We start from the raw sequence: 22507 nt of genomic DNA on the forward strand, positions 1-22507 counted from the left end.
CATTGTAACTACACTAGCAATGTTTTGCCATCTCATGTGTTTGGTATCTGCTGTTTTTGATGAAAGTAACATTACAGCCATCCAAGGCTTGTTCAGTGATTTTAACTAAAACAACTGTCAACAGAGCCATCTTGTTTCGTTTATGTTTGGAAGGCTGCCTCACAGAGCAAGCTCTTGAAGGGTTGCCATGTCCACTTATTAAAATGACACACATATTTATCATCTTTGGACTTGTTTATGCTCAGCTCATAAAGGCATCCATTTTAAGGATATAATAAACTAGGCAGGTTGCAGGTTGCATGATGCAATATTTGTTATATTGCTTATTTCCAAGATAACGATTCCAAGATTTAAAGGGATAGTTCGCCCCAAAAATGAATATTCTGTCAGTAATTACTCACCCTCATGTTGTTCTAAACCTGTAAGACCTTTGTTCTTCAGAACATAAATTTATATAAAAATATATTTTTTGATGAAATCCGAGAGCTTTCTGACCCTCTACAGAAAGCAATGTAACTGAAATGTTCCCAGGCCCAGAAACATAGTAAGAACAAAATAATGACTTTATTAATAATTTTTTTCTCCTCCAAGACACATCTTCAGACATTATCAAGATAATTACTCGATAGTAGCGGAATACTGTAAGTCACTTGGAGGAGAATAATTGTTGAAAAAAGTTGTTATATTTTTATAGCTTCTTAAAATCATAGTTGGACTGATGCCACAAAAAATATTTTACAGATGTCCTTACCACATTTCTGGGCCTGGGAACATTTCAGTTGCATTATTGCCTATGCAGGATTAGAAGGCTCTCAGATTTCATCAAAAATATCTTTATCTGTGTTCTGAAGATGAACGGAGGTCTTATGAGTTTGAAACAATGTGAGGGTGAGTAATTAATGACAGAAATTTTGGAAAAACTATCCCTTTAAGTTTATCATAGGCTTGTTCTTATTTGCTTTTTTATAACAAGGATCTGGCAACACCAATGAGTCAAGATGAACTTCCCACAACTCTGATATGCATTTAAAAACATCATTAACAACTAGCTGTTGAATTCGGTTCCCTACACACTGCATAGAATTTCTGCAAATGCAGTTGTCACTACCTGATTTTTTGGGCGTCAGTTTGGTTGTAGAATACGGTTGTCACTCCTGTAAATTACTGTACTGTGTGTGTACAGAACAGGATTAAACACTAAAAAGTGAACTGACAACCAAATTTAGTGGAAGTGTGTGCATGGCCTGTGTGTCTTGTGGTCCTGCAGTCTAAACTGTACACATCAGAGAGGCAGGAGGTTCTCCGAAGCCTCCAGACATTCAGGCACTAATCCAAGATGAGACGATCACCATACGCTGCACACACTAATAATGCACAAGGCTAAGACAGTTACAATGCTAATGATTTGTAATATGAGAGTAAAGAGACATCGAGCAGCCAGTCAGTCCTGTAATACAGAACCTTCCTTTCCTTGAAGGACTCTTACAAGAACGTTCAGGTGCTTGCACACATGCAGATTTAGATGTTTGTGAATGATGGTAGAGCATGCACTGAACGAATGTGGCCGGTCTTACCCACAGGAGATGGGATTCCTCCACTGCTGGAGGTGTTTCGAGTCTGCGTTGGGGAGGGCAGGTTCAGGGAGCTGATGACTGATGGGAACAGGAAGGGATAAACTCCTGCTCTGTAGCGCCTCATCTGGACGAGCGTGGAACTGCAGCTGGAAGCCAGGGTTCGGCTCACCGTCTTCATTCCTCGAGGAGGATGAAGGTTAAATAGAGGTGAGAGAAAGGATCAGGGTTCATTCTCTTCAAGGCAGATGCGACATATTTCCTCATCTCCATCAGAGAAAACCTCCAGAAGGCTCTTAGCGTGCCAGGGGGCAGAACGGCATGATATTCTCCTCCCAAGTACACCAATCACAGCACATGACTGGGCCTGCTGTCACACAGTGGCATTGCTTCTAGTAGTACATTAATCTGAAACACATCAAGATTTCTGGTCAGTATTTGAGGGTAATGTTTGAATGACATTTTAAGTGAAGTGAGTCATTTCTGCGGCACTAAACAGAATATTCACACACCCCTTCAGTCCCATCCACTGTCTGTCATTGTTCAGAAAATCAGGCCACTCTCCTGCTAGACAACCAAAATTAAAATAAAACAGATAACCATAAAAATTAATGACCATAATACACACTGAAAAAACGGGTTATATTTAAGAGAAGTAATATATATAATTTATATTATATATATATATAAATTTTAATTAAGATTAATTATATAAGACCATTCAAAAATAAATAAATAAAATAAATACAAAGTAGGTTGGGTTTGCACGATTTATTCAGACATTCGCTTCAGTAAATTAATCATTTACATGAGTAAATTGTGGAGAGAACATTTAGTAGCTCTGCTCCAAAGCTATCGAACAATCTTTCCCAATCACTTTGTGAAACTTCAGACTTTTCAGACCAAACTCAGCTGAAAACTAACCTTTTCTCACTATGTTACTGTAATGTTTCTTTCCTTTAATTGTATAATTGTATAATCTTTATATTTTTCTTTTTTTGTTTTGTCCTGTCTTTGCTTTAGTTCTGGTGTCTGACATTGCAATGTTATTTCTACTGTATACTAGCTGTTTTTTGCTGTATGATTGTTTACTGTTTCTTGTAAAGTGACCTTGAGGTCTAGAAAGGTGCTATATGAACCTTGTATTTAGGCCAGCTTGTTTTTAAAACTAGCAAAATAAACCTGATAAATTATCCCTTGGTCTTGGCAAAAGCAATACTACTTGTAATGTGTCAGAAATAGCATCTGTGACCAATGGAAATGAAACAAAATGAAAGCCTATGCAGGAAATATGTCCACTCACTAATGTAAATGTTCTCCAATCCCTCATTCATCTGAAATGTTACTCACAACTGTAAATTGATTTTGAGATCAATGTTCCAGCATGCATGTGCTTCATTTAATGTTCGCTTACGCTTGAAAGATTGATCATCTGGATTTCATCATGCACTGGTGTACAAATGAGAAATCTGGGATAGCATGAAACAAGTTAACATCAGACAAGAAAGAGCGAGTTACTTGTTATTTAGCAGATCCAATGCAACATGCGCTACAGTAATCTGTGCTCACTGTAATTACAGTACTAGACTGCTCTGCTTTTGGGTGCAAAGTTGTTTCAGAAGATCTACATATTCTACATTTATTCTACATGTTGTACAAGTTCTCTCAGACTTCTTCACATTTACCTCTTTCTGGGATTGAATTATTTTCATATATAGAGTGATTGGTACAGTATATGGCAATGATTCCCCTCTCTATATTTGCACAGACCATTTCATTTCCTAATTTTCATCCTACTTTCCAAACCAATTCCTACTCATCTAAGATAATAAAGGAATGCAAAACAACATGAACCTAAACTCTGGCTATCATCAGCATCAGTGGCATGCTGTCCGTTACTCATCTTCAGGTCATCCAAGATATAGGTGACTTTTTTCTTCCGTAGAACGGTAAAGAAGATTTTTAGATGATCCTTGGTGATTCATAAAATTAATCAGCAGATGAGACAGCAGATGCCCATTTTTGAGAACAACAACAACAAAAAAGCATATCAAAGAACACAAAATTTAAATTGTGTTTCTTGTCATTACATTGAGGTCTTGTGAAGTGAAACAATCAGTCTGTGCAAGAAACTGAACATTTGAACGAACTGGTTCAATACACTAGTTTGTTTATGTAATTACACAAGAACATAACAATGCTATACAATCCTATTATTAAAGCACCAAATAATGATGTAAAATCTGGATGTTTTACATGTCTAAAGCAGTCAATAAGTTTATCTTAATCAACTCAATTAACATTTTTACATAAAAATGAGAAACCAAAAAAACTTTAATTTTGCCCATTCAGGTTCATGCATACGCATAACACTGGTTCATCTGTCTTTAGTCTGAGTCTGAACTTGTTTCTCAGTTCACTGACTGAGTTCAAAAAAGGCGCAGCAGAATAAGAAAAAATATTTTAAAGGGCAAGGTATATGCAATTTCCTTAAATGTGGACTAACAAATGTGCAAAAATGTTTATGCACAATGTGTCCTGCAGCCTAGGGTGTCTGTGAGAACATTAACATCAAATGAGGACAAATATAATGGAAAAACTATATGAGTTATTAATGGAAAACTATGTGAGTGGTGCTCTGTGACAGTAGCTGGGCATTGCTGAGTGCAATGTGTGTTCTAATTATTAATATAAACACTAAAGTAAGGGTAACAGTTTAGATGTTTGGTACAAGAAATCATTTTCCTCCAGGACTTTTTTTTTACCCCACTGTTGAACCACTGAAGGGTTTTTTATGAATTGGGCCCTGGTTCCTCTTTCACAGGGGATGTCTTCTCCTCCAGCAAAGAGACACGACAAATGAAAAGGGAGGAGAGGTAACTGACGCTGGCTCGGCCCTGATACTAAATCCTGTTTAACAGAGTTATAAACTGTGTCAGGATAATAGCAGCCATAATGCAGTAATCTGCAGTCAGGGTGCAGTTAAAGTGATGTGTAACCACACTTCATAATTAACAGCCCCTAGATAATACCCCAGTCTAACCGCGCAGAGACAGCGAGACAGGCTTTGCTCTTCAGTATTCAATGCATGTCCCCTGTGCACCACTTCTGTAATAATGTTTCTGCCCTTGGTTAAACAAATCACAACCATATTACAAAGAATATTTCTAAACCAAACCAAACCCTTTTAACCAGAGGTTAATATAGTTTTCTAATTGTATTTAATTTTAATAGTATTTTAGTTTAATTTAGTTAATATCAGCATAAGTATTGTTGGTAACACTTTACTTAAAGACTTAATGTACAATGCACCATAAAGGGTAATTAAAGGGTATAATGCATGATAATTCTTCATAATGTGCATTGTAATGCATTATATCTTGTCGGGTTACACTTTAATTGAAGGTGTCCTTGTTACAGTGTAATTACACTTTTAAGCACTGAGTAATATTTATTAACTACATGTACTTACTATATGGTTAGGGTTAGGATTAGGGTTTGGTTCAGGGTTACTTTCATGTAATTATGCATAATTTATTGTTATTATAAGAGTAAGTACATGCAACGTGTAACAAGGACACCTTAAAATAAAGTGTTACCTCTTATCATAAATAATTATAAAATAATTCAAAATGTAATAATGAATTGATAAGTGTTATAATTTATTAACTGTGGTTACAGTTATTCATAATAATAATAATAGTAATACATTTTATTTATAACACACTTTATATTCACACAGAATCCCAAAGTGCTACAGATTACAAGAAGAAATGTTAAAAATCATTTAAAGGCTTTGCTAAAAAGGTAGGTTGTGAGTAAATGCGACCTCTCATCATTCATATTCATGAGATTGTACAATCCATTATAAGGTGTATTACAAGGCATAAAACTATTTGTACAATCATTATACATAAAGGGTTTAAGTAAAGTGTTACAGTATGTTTTCCATTTATATTAGTAATTATAGCTAACAATTTCTTGTTACCTATAACTATATCATAGGAATCAACTGGATATTGAATCTCAGACATTGTGGACAAAAAACAAACAAACAAGGTAAACACTAACTGCCATGCCAACAACACAGAACCAAATCAGAGCCTATGGAGAGAGTATGGTTTAATTTTGACCTTAGTTTTAGTTTTATTATATGATGATAACTGTTTTTCAAAAACAGAATAGTGAATACAATATCCATAAATGACAGCAATTTACACCTCCATCTCCCCTGCATGTTTATGGGTGACTGTGTGTAACTGCATGTGAAATACGTGTGTAGTTGTCATTTGAACCTTGAGGAGTTGATAAGAGACGCTCGACTCAGTGAAGTAATTCCCAGCGGGCGACTGGGAGAGTGAATGAGTTAAGTGAGTGGAACAGGGTTTGATTTCTCTCTCAGACGCTGCAGACATGGACATTTTCATATTTGCTATATCCAATCACCTCACGTGAAGCGTTGAGAGCTGCTCTGTGAGGGGAATGCATGATACAAGAAATGCCTTAAAGAAAGAGAGAGAGAGAGAGAGAGAGAGAGAGAGAGAGAGAGAGAGAGCACTCTCTTCTTTGACATGGTTGTGTTATCCAGTACTGATAAGAGAACAGCTATAAGCTCATGCCTACTATCTGAGTGTCTGCCAAATACTCTAAATCAAGAGAGGAGGGACAGAGGGGTTTAGTGTGAGGTGAAATTGAGTTTAAGTGTGAATAAATAAACCCCTTTAGCTCCACAACAAGCTGTCATATTTCACAGTGCTGACACTTATTTACCAATGTTTCTTTAACGATTCCCCAAATAAACTCAAATTTCACGACCAGTTTAAATGGTTTTAAACTGCAAACTAATGATATCTGCCTTTCAGACGTGAGCAGTGTGTAACTTTAGAAAAACATATATATAAGTAGACACAAATAATACAACTACTGACTGAAGGTAAGAGACATTGTTGAGATCTCTTCTGAATTTCAGGAGGAGGTACTCATGAGGTTGCTGGGGTCTTCTGCTCAGAGGAGACTTTTGCAAAAGTGCTCTCCATTGAATCTAATATGGGTGAATATAAGACATGAATTCAGGGCAGAGAGCTCCGAAATACAGTTCACTAATCACACTGAAGAATGCAATTAGATTTTGAGAATGCAATTGGGTTTTGGCATTGTTGGGAAAACTTTCTGAATCTGGTTTGCAATTGCAGCACAAGCCATTAGCTAAGAGTTAGAGCTGTTTAGGGGATGAGGAGGAAGATGGGTGAAAGACATTAACTGGTAAATGTGTAATTATGGCCCAGGCCTCCTCTGCTGTCATTTCTCTAAGGGGCTCTTCACACGAGTGCAACAGGTATGTTTACTGCCCTCTCCCATGCCTTAATTGAGCAGGCATAGTCGCTTTATAGCTCTGAAGTCCCTCAAAGACGTCTCTCTCCTATATGTTTCACAAACAAACCAATTACAGGAAGAAAACTACCACACCAAAATTTGGCTAATGCATCCAGCGAGTGCTCTGGGAACATACTGTAAAACAGCTCATGCTATCTTTGGAGGATGCATCTTGAGTGACTATTTCTTAATTTGTTTATATTTATCACTATTTAATGCTTCACTGTAGGGTAGGGGTGGATACTTTTTCCTCCCCCACAAAAATAGTGAAATAAGTTCAAATCTTTTGTTTTGGAAATAACAAAGATATCACTAACCCTAAACGGCAACTTCCCACTGAAGTGGAAAAACAAGTACAAAGGCACTTAAAATAAGTGGATCTGACAACATGACACCAGTGCCCTAATTCACAACTGTCTCTCAGGCCCCGTTCACTTCGCCGCTTGCAGCAACATGAATCGTTCTCCATCATTTTCAAACCACACTCACTATACAATCTCGGCAATCGGTCTAAACTGAATTTTACATGGAGACACTCATAGGAGTTTTAAATGGCTAATTAGTCATTCAGGGAACTTTACATTTTATTTTTTAATATGACTTCAAACCTCAAAGCTGGCTACTGCCATGTTTGGGACATCAAGTGATGGCCTATAAACCAACTATAAGTGCACCATTTACATGCATTACTGAAATGGGTCTAGAAGTACGGACCCCCTGAAGGCACATGGTGGTGGAAAAAAATCGGGCTGTGGGGAAAAAATTCAAGGTGGGAGGAAAACTTTTGCATTCACTCGAGAAACTTTGTGTTCCCTCGCAAAACTCTTGCAAAGATATTTGCGTTCCCTTGCAAACTTTTACGTTCTCTCACAAAGATATTTGCATTTTCTTGTACTTTGCAAAAATTTGAGAGGACACAAAAAAAATATACATTTATTTTTCCTCCCACGCTGAATGTTTTCCTCTCACCCCGATTTTTTTTTCACCACCATGTCCCTTTAGGGGCTCCATTTAGAAGTGAGATGTCTGAGCTTATGTTTAATCTAAGACTGTCAGTTAATTAAACATTGTAATTGAACTGAGTGATATGCCAGTGATATTAATGTACACTTAAACCTTACAACATAGCAGCAAAGTCATTGTTTATAATAAAATTTAAATTTTTCAGTGTCTTGTGTCACACATTTAGACACATTAGCTTCACAACTCTGCAATGCTGCAATGCAAGCATTCTAATCAACAGCCTTATAATATAGCATTACAAATTTTGCCCTTCATCTTTACATAAAAATCACACAGAAATGGTTAGACCATGGTTTTAATAGGTCTTATGTACTATTGACTATGTTGGTATGCAAGTTAGAAACATTACAGAGTCTGTGCCTGAAAACAGCCAGTTAAACCACCTGACGTTAAATTTATTGACAAATCATCAGTTAAAGCCAGGACTAGGACATCAGGTTGACTAAGATTAATTGCAATGAGACAAACAGCAGGGAAGATTATGAAATAGTAAACAACCATTATATGTGAAAAATAGGATATCAGCAGTACTATCAAAGACTGTGGTGTCTGTGGTGCCCCAGCAGTATGTTATGGATATCTAAGCATGAATATAGTGTTTTCTCAGGGCAGGGAGCATAATTACAGTAGAACAGAACAGAACATCATATCCTGCTATTGTTATCTGCACTGACTGTAGTGAGAAATCGGATCATTATCACACTACGAGTGACAAACCACTGTCCCATATAAGGCTCCTCAAACAGCAGACATGTCCTAACAGCTCCATCAGCTCCAACATCTGAATAACGGTCCAGAAGCATCAGCATAAGCTACATCTGAGGCACTAAAATAATGAGAAGAGATGAAAAGAGTTTCAGTCGAGTTCAGAGTTGCGCTCTGGATCTGTTCAGGAGTATGAAATGGGAAACAGATTTCCCTTGTGAACACTGATGATTAGATCAAGACAAATGTGGGGAGGTTTAATGCAGGCAGGGAGAATTGTTCAGGGGAGATTGGGGACTGTTATAATAACAAGAGAGATTGCAGTTATTTTAAGATCCTGGGAGGTAGCTGCCTTCTTATGGAGGCAAGAAAAAAAGACAGAAACAGAGAGGGTGATTTTAAACACATAATTAACCTCACTTGTTAAGAAAACAGAAAGGGAAAGCATACAACGATAAGACACTAACAAATTTAGTACAAGATACTTTATTATAATAAATACAGATTCTTGATTCTGTCAACTAAAACTGGGGCATGCAAAAAAAGAAAAAAATAGAAGTATATAATTACTGTTTTATTCTGCTTTCTAATCAAGAGCTTAATTAAATTTTTTTTTTCAACAGTAAAAAAAGCAAATCTATACAGTGACCGTGATGGGACATGCTTGGTTCACTTAATTTTGTTGTGGCCACGACATGTTAACTCGTGGGAACATGATAATATGTTGTGGTCATTTTGTCGAGGTAACGGCATCCTTATGTCATGGCCACGATTTATGTTGAGGGAACAACATACTTTTCACTTGGCCGCGAGTTTAATATGTAAACAAACCTGTGTGACCATAGCAACCCAGGACTATATGGATAAAACATTTTTATCATAAACATTTAACTTATTATATTATTATTATTGTTGTTGTTGTTGAGGTTGTTGTTGTTGTTGTTGTTATTATAATAACGTTTTTATATTTATTGGTATATATGCTTATTTTCCTTTTCAGTTTGTGTATCGGTTTACCTAATTATTGTTTTGTATAATTAGTCTATGCTATTATTTGCTACCATATATTTTGCAAATACTGTAAACGCCTGACAATTATGCCAGTAATGTTTTGACTTCATGATTGTATTTATGCCCGTGTGTGATGATAAATGAGTGTGTTGTGTTTTCATTTACAAATTAAACTACATGAATGATTCTATCCTTAACGAAGCACTATAGTATTTATAAATATCAGAGGTGGGACTTTCAAGTCACAAGCAAGTCTCAAGTCAAATCCCAACTCCTCAAAGAGTTCAAGTTAATGAGATAATTAAGTGACTAATTAAATGATGATTGTGCAATGATGAACACCTGCTGTTATTGAGAATTACAGAGGATCAGACATTGATGTTTTATTGGATAAAATGATGCCAACATCATGGAGATCAGTGTTTGCTTTAGTTGGGCTCTTGACCCTTGACTTCTTGTGTTAGATCTCTCTAGCAATGAATGTGGTGTTGTAATGTAGAGAGATTAGTGCTCTCCAGCGAGGAGATATTAGCTGTTTTATATGATGAGATAGCTATCATGATGAGCCGGCCTGATTGCAATCAAAATAACTTTTTTACACACACACACACCACACACACACACACACACACACACACACAGATACAGATGTCAGCCACACCACAATGATACATTTTCTGCATGTATTTATTATTATTATTATTATTATTCCTTTATTTAACCAGGAGAAATCATATTGAGACGATAGTCTCTTTTTCAAATGGTCCCTGGCCAAGAAAGGCAGCACTTAAAAATGTAAAAAAGAAGAAGAAGAAAATAAAATAAAATGCTTTGATTTGAAAGAAAACAGTGCATCAGTGCAGCGCGGCTGACACAGAAGAGTGTACGCCACCTGCGTCCAGCTCATATTCTCCAAAATGGTGCTACGGTAATGTGGGGAGAAACATTTTGTTTTCTTCTCATATAAAAACTATTCTCGTCGCTTCATAACATCACAGTTGAACCACTGATGGCAGATGGAGTATTCTGACAATACTTTCATACTTTCCTGGACCTTGACAGTGTTACTTACTTGGCAGTCTATGGGACAGTCTCAAGCCTCCCGGTTTTCATCCAAAATATCTACAATTGTGTTCCGAAGATAAACAAAGCTTTTATGGGTTTGGAATCACATTGGGGTAAATGATTAATGTCAAAATTTTCATTTTGGGGTGGAGTATCCCTATAAGTCACACTACACTTTGATCATGCGAAATTCATTCGGACACTGCAATGATTGTGGTATGACATCATGCTCTGCAGCGTCTTTTAAATTTTTTTAATTTAATGCATAAACAATAATAATACACCTAAAAACAAAAATACACCTAAAAACATACAATATACTCTACTTTCCTGCAGCACTGCAGTTTTAGATTTATATTCTTTTAATTCAGATAGGAGATCATGCTGTGATGTATCAATCTGCTATTGGTCACATGATGTCACATGATGCAAACTCACAGGCCATTGTTCAGCACGTTTGAACGTTTTAATGCAGTGACATGAAAAATGTCTCGGTTACGTATGGTAACCCTCGCTCCCTGAAGGAGGGAATGGAGACGCCATGTCGGTGACCCATGAAAATGGGATATCACTTCGATAGACCAATCTACTTCGAGTGTAAACGAGCCAATGCACATTGGCATGCAATTATTGCATCCAGCTGCCGCTGATCACAGCATGAGTATAAGAAGGCAGCAGGTGCAATGCATACCAGGTTTTCGCTGAGGAGCCGAGCCGGAGACCTGGCAGCTCAGCTGCGGTACAGCAACCATGCGACGGGATGTGGTGTCTCCATTCCCTCCTTCAGGGAACAAGGGTTACCATACTTAACCGAGACGTTCCCTTTCATTCGGTCACTCTCGACGCCACATCGGTGACTGACGAAAATGGGATCCCTACCAAAGCGCTATGGGTGCTGCCTCTTCCATTCCCCTTTGCGAGCCGCCTGCACCCCTGTTAGGTGTAGGCCGGGGCTCAGAACAATTAGTTCCACTCACCATTGTCAAAGCACTACCTCACTGGGTGAGATTGGATAACACTGGGAAAACGTACCCGTTCTGCTTGGAATAGGGACGCTGCGGAAGCCCCATCCTTCCCGAAGGAGGTCTCGGGAGCAAATACACATATTTGCGGTGATTAAAACCCTCTTGGGAAGGCAGAAGTCTGCCGGGGAAACACGGGCTCTAAGGCTATACCGGGGACTATACACATACGAGTACCGCTTAAGTCTCAATATGGAACCCAGCCTTCCATGGTTCTCATGGATTCATCATGAAGGCCTGGCGCCGGATGTTCCGCCGCGTCCAGCTGCCTAGGGTGATGGAGGATCTCAACAGGGTCTACAGTACGGACGCTCTGGAGCAGTTTTAGCAACTCGACACTTAACCGGGGCCTCTTGGTGCCACTACCCGTTTGAGGTGAGAACACAGGAGGATACTGGCTCTACATGAAGGCTATAGAACCTAGCGAACGTGTTAGGGGTCGCCTAGCCCGCAGCTCTACAAATATCTGTCAGCGAGGCGCCACGAGCCAGCGCCCAGAAGGATGCAACACTTCTAGTTGAGTGAGCTCGCAACCTGAATGGGCAGGGCACGTCCTGTGCCTGATAAGCCAGGGCTATGGCATCCACAATCCAGTGGGCCATCCTATGCTTAGAGATGGCATTCCCCTTCTGCCGGCCTCCGTAACAGACAAAGAGCTGGTCTGAGGTCCTGAAGCTTTGTGTCCGGTCTACATAACATCTCAATGCTTGGAGGGGACAGAGCAAAGCCAGGGCTGGGTCTGCCTCCTCCAGGGGCAGCGCTTGCAGGTTCACCACTTGGTCTCTGAAGGGTGTAGTGGGAACCTTGGGCACGTAACCAGGCCGGGACCTCAGGATTACCTGGGAGTCAGCCGGCCCAAACTCTAGGCACGAATCGTCGACCGAAAATGCATGCAGGTCCCCTACCCTCTTGATGGAGGCCAGTGCAAGCAGGAGCAGAGTTTTCAATGAAAGAAACTTTGGCTCGACTGAATGCAAAGGCTCGAATGGGCCCTGATGTAGTGATTTCAGCACCAGAGTCAGGTCCCAAGAGGGTATGGAGGGGGGCCGGGTAGGATTTAACCTCCTGGCCCCTCTAAGGAACCTGATGATGAGGTCATGCTGCCCTGAGAAATGCAAGATCTGACCATGGGGTGAGGGTTTGGCGACAGGCCGGTGTAAATTGGACCCGATGAGTGCCGCACTTCCACGCCCACCTTGGGACTCGGCCATAAAGCCAGTGCTGGAGCGGTCTCATATGTAACAGGCCGAGCAGTGTAAGTGCCGCTGCAGCCGCCATATGCCCCAGGAGCCTCTGAAAAAGTTTCGGGGAGACAGGGACAGCCCGAAGGGCAGGACCTTGTACTGATATGCCCGTCCTTTGAACGCAAACCGCAGAAAAGGTCTGTGGCGTGGAAGGATCGACACATGAAAGTACGCGTCCTTCAGGTCGATCGCTGCAAACCAATCTCGGGGACGGACGCACCCGAAGATGCGTTTCTGCATCAACATCTTGAACGGTAGCCGATGAAGGGCCCGGTTCAAAACTCGCAGATCCAAGATCGGTCGTAACCCACCGCCTTTCTTAGGTACAATGAAGTAAGGGCTGTAAAACCCCATCCTCATATCGGCTGGAGGGACCGGCTCTATCACGTCCTTCGCCAGTAGGACTGTGATCTCTTCCCGCAGAACAGGGGCATCGGACGCTTTCACTGTAGATCGACATCCGGTCGGGGGTAGGACCTCTGGATACCGCTGGTACGCTCCTTGAAGAGGGCCCAGTGCGTTCCGTGGGTTGCTCCACTGGATCAGAGGTGCAAGAGGAGTGGTGGTCCCCAGAGGGTTGGTTCCCTGCGGGGTGCTTGACGCACACCACTGTGACCCTTAAACCACCCGCACTATTGCCGGAAGTGGTTCTCATCTGTCCGCCAGAACTAGCCCCAGGTCGTGGCAGAGGCAGCGGGACTCCGCCCCCTGAAGGTAGCGGAGCCTGGTTCGCAGCTCTGAGATGGTCATCTTCCCACAGTGAGAACATGACGCATCCATGAAAGCCACCTCAGCGTGCTTGACGCCCAGACACGTGAGGCAGCGATCGTGACCATCAGCCGGTGCCAGGTAACAGAAACGGCATCCTTATTGAGCTCTTTTAGAGGAAATTTGCTCTTAGGAAATGCTCTTTTAGTGCTGAGGCGCACAGGGGACATGGCCGCTTGCAATACGACAGGGGGTAGTGCAGCCTGAAGTGTGCAATCCACTCAACACTGGAACGACCGCCGCTGAAACGCCGTCTCGCCAACACAGAAAGCTTCCCAGAGCGTGCTGAACTCGCAGTTCACCGTTGACAGTTGAGGTAAGCAGAACAATACTCTCACTCAGCTTCGAAGCAAAAAGCTGGTATGCATTGCACCTGCTGCCTGCTTATACTCACGCTGTGATCAGCGGCAGCTGGATGCAATAATTGCATGCCAATGTGCATTGGCTCATTTAGTCTACACTCGAAGTAGATTTTTTATTGAAGTGATATCCCATTTTCGTCGGTCACCGACGTGGCGTCGAGAGTGACCGACTGAAAGGGAACTTTTACACAGGCTTGCATTTCTGGTCTGACACATTTGCATGCATATGAATGGAACAAAAAGTGTAGCATGACCACAGTTTTAGTAAAAAGGGTCAAGAGACCAACTAAAGCAAACCTGGACCACAATTATGGTGACATTGTGTTTTTTTTTTCTTTTCTTTTTTTTTTAGTTGATTTCATCCAAGGCTGTCTGAAGTCAGTTGTAATTCTTGTGTTTTCTTTTCTTCAATGATGTTGAATGTTAACAGCAGGTGTTCATCAATAATGCACCATCATTATTTAATTAGTTACTTAATTATCTTATTAACTTTAACTCTTTAAGGACTTGGGATTTGACTTGAGATTTGCTTGTCACTTTAAAGTCCCACCACTGATAAATATAGTCTTTCAATTAGTCGAAATAAAATGAAATAAGTTACATTTAAACTGATTTCCAGTAAAAATTCCAGTCAGCATAATCAAAGCTTTATTGGCATGTCGAGCATTTACAGTAGGCTGTTATTTACAAAACTATTAATTTCAAACTATTCATCAAATGTGCCTACAGTGTATATGCATTTGGTGATGATATTGCTGTTTTTGTCTACTTATTGAAAATTATAACACTATTACATTGATTGTAATATTTCCCTATTCTTTATTTAGATGTGGATAGATCTGTGGTGGGATATAAATAATCCAAATTTGGGATGAGATCTACTAAACAGGACAAAGCAATCCCATAAAAGCACAGATGGGAGTGAAAAGTTGTGTGGGTGCTCTATATACAATACTGACACGGTGCATCCTCCACCAACAGTCAATATATTATAACCAAATTGTGTCTATATTCATAATAAACATTGCAACAGACACTAAGTTTAGTACTTTTAAATGTGACAATTTATATTTTTAATAAATATATTCAGTGTGATATGTTTTGCTTAAAATAAGTACAGTATCTACTAAAAACATGTACATTGTTATCAAAAAAAACATGTACATTGTTATCAAAAAGCTCTCGCCATGAGCAAAAAGTGCATGTTTACCATATTTATACATATTTATGTAAAAAAAACAAACAAAAAAAAACATAATGTAATGTAGTATCACTTTGGGGAGATTATACAACATTAAGTGAATTCCCATATCTAGTCTTACAAAGTAGGTGTAGGTGTTTTGTCTCAGCAGAATTCTGAATGGCTAAACACGGTTACTGTGATATGTCAGGACTGTTTATTCCAGTTGTAAAATCATATAATAGACCTCTAGCTGTGCAGAGAGCTTGTGCTTTATACTGGGCCATGGACTTGAGCCAAACACAGTTTGACTTTATTTCTCTCTGCTGTTTAGTTGGGTATCTCTCCCTATATCTCTCTTTTCTGACACTTAAGCCCACTGTTCTCACTGATCCTACATTCATCTAATGTGGCCTACCTCAGTGCTCAAACCATTTAAGGTTTATGTTTATGTGTAGTCGGCGATGTTTGAGCATGTTGAACTGAATGTGTGATGTGTTTGTGTGGTAGGAGGTTGATTTTTACCCTGGTGCAATTTTGTTTTACAAAAAACAAAAACAGATGAAAAAAAACAACTGAACAAACCCTTATGAAAAGTTTTACAAAAGCATTAGCATTTACCTCTTTGCATAATAGTGTGTGTTTATGCATGAAAAGCCACTGTCTGAATCCAATGCTTCAATTTCGTTATTTTCAATAAAGAATTCAAAACTGACTAATGACGATGAAGGTGATTTTTCCTCTGCTTTCTCAAGAATTCCAGTTCTTTATGAATTAACAAGTCCTAAATACAAGATACTTCCTAGACATAACTTTAAAAAAAGTTTCCACAATTATTAACTTTGAAATCCATTATATGCAAAATTGATCGATAATTGATGAAAACTTTAAATTAGTAGTCGACAACTTCCAGATAACAGAACAAGCCTGACAAAAAGGAAAACTAATCACATTTACTGTGACTTCAAACAAACAAACACATAAATAAATAAATAAATAAATAAATACACTAAACAGATATTTTATCCTTAAATTCTAAAGGAAAATTAAAAGTACATACACTCTAAAAAATCTTGGGTTATTTTTTTAACCCAAATGCTGGGTTGAGCCTTTTGGGTCATTTTTTGGGGTTATTTTTTCTGTGTTTGGGTAGTTTTTGTGTTACCCAGCTCCTGGGTCAAACGAAACAACCCAGTGTCGGTAAAATACAGGTTTGTATACATTTTATTTTATCTATAAAATCGTTACTGTGCTGTATAGCTTTCAATTTTATGCAGAGCAACATGGCGCGCGGTATGTATCAGCTTTAACAAGGGTCACGGTCTTTTCGCGTGATGGAAAAGCCTGATGCTTTGCATAAAATAAACGATTTTATTCGTAAAGATACAGAATACAAATACTTTGGATGTTAAAATATTTCCTCAGAGCTGTTTACTGTTTGTTTTTGGGCAGGTTATAAAGACAGTCGCAGTATATTTCGGCTATGAGTGAAACGCAGGGCGGCGGTCTCAGGCGTGAGCATTTCCCCCCCGAACACGACTCCAGCTCGTGCTGGGATAATGGCGCGTTTGGGCGCAGTTGTTGTGGAAACAGAATAACATAGACTGGTTGATAACACGTAAATTACTTCTGTTTAATGTTTAATTTTTACTTTTAATGTTTGTTAAACAAGGTTAAATTTGGGTAATATGTATAGCCTATTAAAAACGATATAAGCAATGCTGTAAATGATAAATAAAGGAGAATAAAGGAAGTTATCATGCAAACCTGTGGTTGTGTGGATTATTTTAGAAAAGTTTAGAGGATTTAAGTTAATCTGTAAACATTATTTAATGTATAAAGTAAAAAATGAGCTAGTAGTATAGTAAAAATGAATAAACCATATCTGGGTTAAATCAACCCATTATGCTGGGTTAAATAAACAACCCAATTTGCTGGGTGAAATTAACCCAAGATGGGTTCTGTCCTATATTTACCCAGCCCTTGGGTTAATAACAACCCAAATTGGGTTGTTTTTAACCCAGTGTTTTTTAGAGTGTACCCTCATAATTCCCCATGTTTTGACCACAAACACAAACAAAAATGTGTATTATTTGAGCTGTACAAAGGATAACTGTCCTTTTGAGGTCGGGCAACTTTTCTTAGTTAACTTCTGGTTATGCATTACAATTCCTATGGATGGAGCTCCATTAAATAGTGCTTTATTGATAATTCCATAACATGCCTACTTCAAGTGAGTGAGTGACGAGTGACGTGACATTCAGCCAAGTATGGTGACCCATACTCAGAATTCGTGCTCTGCATTTAACCCATCCGAAGTGCACACACACAGAGCAGTGAACACACACACACACACACACACACACTGTGAACACACACCCGGAGCAGTGGGCAGCCATTTTATGCTGCGGCGCCCGGGGAGCAGTTGGGGGTTCAATGGGGGTTCAATGCCTTGCTCAAGGGCACCTCAGTCGTGGTGTAGGTGGAGAGAGAACTGTACATGCACTCCCCCCACCCACAATTCCTGCCGGCCCGAGACTCGAACTCACAACCCTTCGATTGGGAGTCCGACTCTCTAACCATTAGGCCACGACTTCCCACAACTTGATATACTCGCATGGATATCATGTGCAAAGGATTAGTGTACTGTATGCAATGGGCATTCTGTAAAACATGAAGGACAACTTGAAAATGAATTTATTGCCATTAACAATTTAGTCTACAATTTAGTCAAGCGATTGAGTTGCTTTAGTGAGCCCACTGCAAAAAGCTGTTCAACAATGCAAATGAACCCCACATATTCTCCAGCAATGACTGCAGGTTAAAACCATCACACAAAGTTGTTCTTTTTCTCTCCAAAACCTTCTTTCCCCTTCCATACTTCCATACAGAGTCGCAACACTATCTGTACCCCCACCCTCAAACACATGCACATACTGGGACAGCACAAAACTAGACCTTTCATCCACAATGTAGTCATATTGTTTTCAAACAGGATTTGGACCGTGTAGAAAAGAGTGCTATTTATCTGCCTCTACCAGCTATGACTGTCTGGCAATCTGCCAAGAAAAAGTGTCTCCCAACCATTAGATCACTGCTGGCATTAAAAAACATGCTAATGACTTGGACTGCTGCACAAAAGTGCACACTTGAATCCAAAAAAAAATTCACTCCCTTATTAGGTAAGACATACTTTTGGTTAATGCTGCAAAAACAGAGATATTTCCTTGGATGAGCATGTAGAATTTGAATTAATATATCTAATGTGTAAGAGAGAAGAAAATCATTGATCTCTAAATCCTTCATGACTCTAAAAACTCCACACATCAAATCTTTGATATAGCTCTCTCATCAGAAACAGTGTAAACCTTCATCCTTACTTTCATTAAATCTCATTCTTCTGAGCAGAGGCTGCTGGGCACAATGTGGCATCCAAAGAGGTGGAAAATTTGGGTTTAGCCACTGAACAAGACACAATTTTAGATTCTGGTCTCTTGACTGAGGTTTTCCCATGGCCATTCCAGTGGGTGGAGCAGTCCATTTGTCCACTTAAGTCAGGATTTACTGGGGCATGAGTTACAGTGTTGGCCAGGTTGACCAAAGTAAAAACACAATGGATCTTGTAATTGAACATTCACTGAGTGAAACCTTGGTTTGTCCAATCTGCATCACTTTAACTGGCTCAACATAAGTAAAACTACTGAAACCTATAACCTAGTCTAGTCTAGTGATTAGTTTGGTTCCAGTGTTGAGATCCTGACATCCAGGGACTTTTTGTCCGTCTTATTTCCCATTAGAGCACATGATTTTCATTAGTGATAGTTTGCCATGTCTTGTCAATGTCATATTTGGTGAGAGCACATAGCTTTTGTCATGTTTGTTTCTATGTGCTATGTGATCGCCTATCTAATAAAGCACCTGCTAATAAGGCACTTGTAAAACTCTACATTTGAGTCCTCACTTCTCTCCCTGCATTGCACCTGACACTATGGCCCAATCCTAATTCTATTTTATACCCCTTTCCCTATGCCTGCCGCTTCCCCTTGTCCCTGAAACAGTGTCAAGGGGTAGGGGTGAAAATATTCCTCTAAAAAATGGGACACCACTAATAGACCATTACACGTCATAATACTTAATCTAGCTCACTTTGTCATAATACTTCATCTAGTCTGAATACTGGTGTGCATTAGAGCCATTTAATATAATGACACACACTCACAAATTATTGGGGGGACTAGCCCCCCTCACTGTCTATGTTGGTTACATGAAACATGAAATGAAACATTAAATATGTTGTATTGTGCAGTCAGTTAATGGTTTAACGTTAGCAACTTTTTTGCAAAAGTTTCTTTGAATAACATGACCGTAAATATGAAGACAAGATTGAATGTAACAAAACAAATGATTACTATTCTTTAAAATCTTTTTTAATGCCAAAAAAATGCTTACATTAATGTTGTTCGCTCGGGCAGCCATGTTGCTGCTGTAGCCGGTGCTGAGATAATTCTCATACTCCTTCGTTTGAAGTGTGGTCCTGAAAAATCTTCATTTGAAGGGCTATCTGGCCCTCTCCCCTAGCCCTAGCCCTCAAACCAAAAGAGAATCCAGACATCCCTTCACATGAATGTGCAAAACAGAGGAGTAGGGATAAGGGGTAGAAATGGGATTGGTGTCAAGATATCTAGGGATTCTCAGCCTCAATGTCTGCCCAAACTTGAAAAAGGCTTCAATCAACAGTGAAGGGCGCATGGCATAACTCAAAACATCTGGTTCTTGATTACTGATGCAATTTGTTGAAGATCCTTCAAACAATAACTTGATCTTCTTTGCATAAATTCAGTGCTTCATTCAGATCTGTTTAGCTTAATAACCTATACAGGAAATACAAACCATATATAAATATAATTATGTATGAGCAAAGACAAACACAGCAGTCAAATAATCAAGTACATTTAAGGATATTGACTACAAACTTGCTAGTGTACTCACAAATTACTTATCAAAGAACATATAAACATAGCAATTCAAAAGCAACGCTAAATCAAATTCTGTTACTGCACATGGTTAATTAGATGCTAAACCGCTTACAATCCACACAGCTGACCATATAATTAGACAGTGCAGCTATCGTACACAAAGTTCTCAGCATTGTGACTACTTTTGTGTTTTTCAGAGTTTGACTGAACAGTAATGGTTTGGATTGAGCTGTAATTACCTTTGGTACATCAATAAAATCAGTGGAAATTGCATCGCTGAATCACAGCCATTGCAAATCACTTTGTGTCGTATTCGTTGGGTTAATTAATCTGATCTGAAAGCCTGTGCAATCAGACGGACATTGGATAGGTCAATGTGTTTTCCTTAGCAAGACTAGCCCTGCTCGATTGTGCTTATCACTGTCAATATGTGTGCCTTTGCCATTGTTTGTGTGTGGGTAATTCAGTTATTTTTGTAGAAAATTCTAAAATGCTCTTCAGGGCCAATGGGCAGTTTTCAGCAGAAACATGCTCCTGAAAACTGGGCCAATACCTTCAAAAGAGATACGCTCACAAATGCTGTAACCATGTGAATACTAAAATGGAAAACGCCTCCATTCCATCTGATTCCATTAGAAGCAGAAAAGAACATTAAGTGATGCAGCGAGGTGAATCTGTTATGATCAAACGATGGGGCAATGCGCTTTGGAAACATCTGCGTGCACAAGCATGAATGAGAAATGCAAAGACAGAGTCTTAATAACTGTTGTGCATTGGGTCACAGAAACTTCTCTGCATGCCATCCCATTTTATGTGCTGCTTTTTTTCTCGCTGTCTCACTCTTTTTTGGAAAATGCCATGAACACACAATATAAGCTCCGGCCCGCAGGAATAGAGAGTCAGCTCGATGCCAAAGCAAACAGAAAACAGCAGGGAGGAGATTATCATAATGCAGGAAGAGAGGAGCTCCATTCATCAAATAAACAGTAGCTACTGGAGAATAGCTGACACTCACCATGCAGCAATGCCTTGTCATGTACAATACAGCAGGAGGAATCAAGTTACAAGGCCCTTGTAGATAAAATCAAATGTAGAAGAAAAAAAGATTAAAAATCATGGGAAAGAACTACTTCCTATCCTTGAACTAATCTTTATGAATATGCGTGTGGAGAGTATCTCTGTCACAAGATGCTGGAAGAACACCAAGATGCAACATTACAGCCAAATGCATTCAGACAGCACATTTACGTACACTAACACACACACACACACACACACACACAAAAAAGAAGCCCTTTTCCAGGTGGCCCTTTTACAGTGTAATCTAAAGGGGTCATATGATGCGATTAAAATTTTTCCTTTCTCTTTGGATTGTTACAAGCTGTTTGTGAATAGATAAGATCCCTAAAATTACAAAGACTAAAGTCTCAAACCCAAAGAGATATTCTTTATAAAAGTTAAGACTCGTCCACACCCTCCTAAAACTCCTCGTTTAAACATGCCCCCACATGTCTACATCACTGTGTGGGAAGATTTGCATAACGCCGCCCAAATGTTCACGCAATGAAAGAAGGTGTAACTTTGATTCTCACTGAAGTATTGTTTCTGCCGCCGCTGCCATTTTGTGGAGATGCTGTGTTTCGTTGTGAAAGCGAACATACTTTGTATGGCCTTTCAAAAGAGGATACAACTAGAAATCAATGGCTAAGATGTATTTACAACACTGTTCTAGAACAGTTCCACCCAAATATTTAGATGTGTGCAGCACATTTTATTGAGGAGAGTATCCTACAATGCCTGTGTTTTGACTCACAGCCTGTAAGTATGTTGTATCTTTTTGAGCAGCGCTTGTTGTTTGTTGTTTTTCCGATCACAAATGCAGACATGGGTTTATGTTTACGCGGCACGATGCAATGCGTAAACATAAAAAGGCAGTATAAGTCATTATAATCAGTTATTATGTCCCCACTGGATGCAACAAATGCCTTTTAACAAATGTTTTATTGTTTTTTTCTCATCGCGCCGGGACACACAGCAACACAATATGGTAAGGAGTGTAACATTTCATTCATACGCTTGAGGTATTTGACCAACCACAATGCACTGGATTGTGAAAAAAAAAAAGTACTATCAAAACAATAAGATGTAGATGAACACCTTCACAGTTGTAAGTCTTTCAGCTTTATTATAAAGGAGTCAATTTAGGA

At 39.3% G+C, this 22507-nt stretch overlaps 1 protein-coding gene across 1 annotated transcript in view; it reads right to left on the reverse strand.

Moving 5' to 3' along the window:
• Positions 1–22507, reverse strand: part of LOC109111109 (retinoic acid receptor beta-like) — a 201871-nt gene that overhangs the window by 107128 nt on the left and 72236 nt on the right. Inside the window, exon 2 of the mRNA XM_042744848.1 lies at positions 1575–1979. Within this exon, the coding sequence (XP_042600782.1) occupies positions 1575–1752 (178 nt within the window). The 5' untranslated portion in view covers positions 1753–1979. The remainder of the gene's footprint in view (positions 1–1574; positions 1980–22507) is intronic.

This window comes from Cyprinus carpio, chromosome B19 (genome assembly GCF_018340385.1).
Source record: "Cyprinus carpio isolate SPL01 chromosome B19, ASM1834038v1, whole genome shotgun sequence".
NCBI lineage: Eukaryota > Metazoa > Chordata > Actinopteri > Cypriniformes > Cyprinidae > Cyprinus > Cyprinus carpio.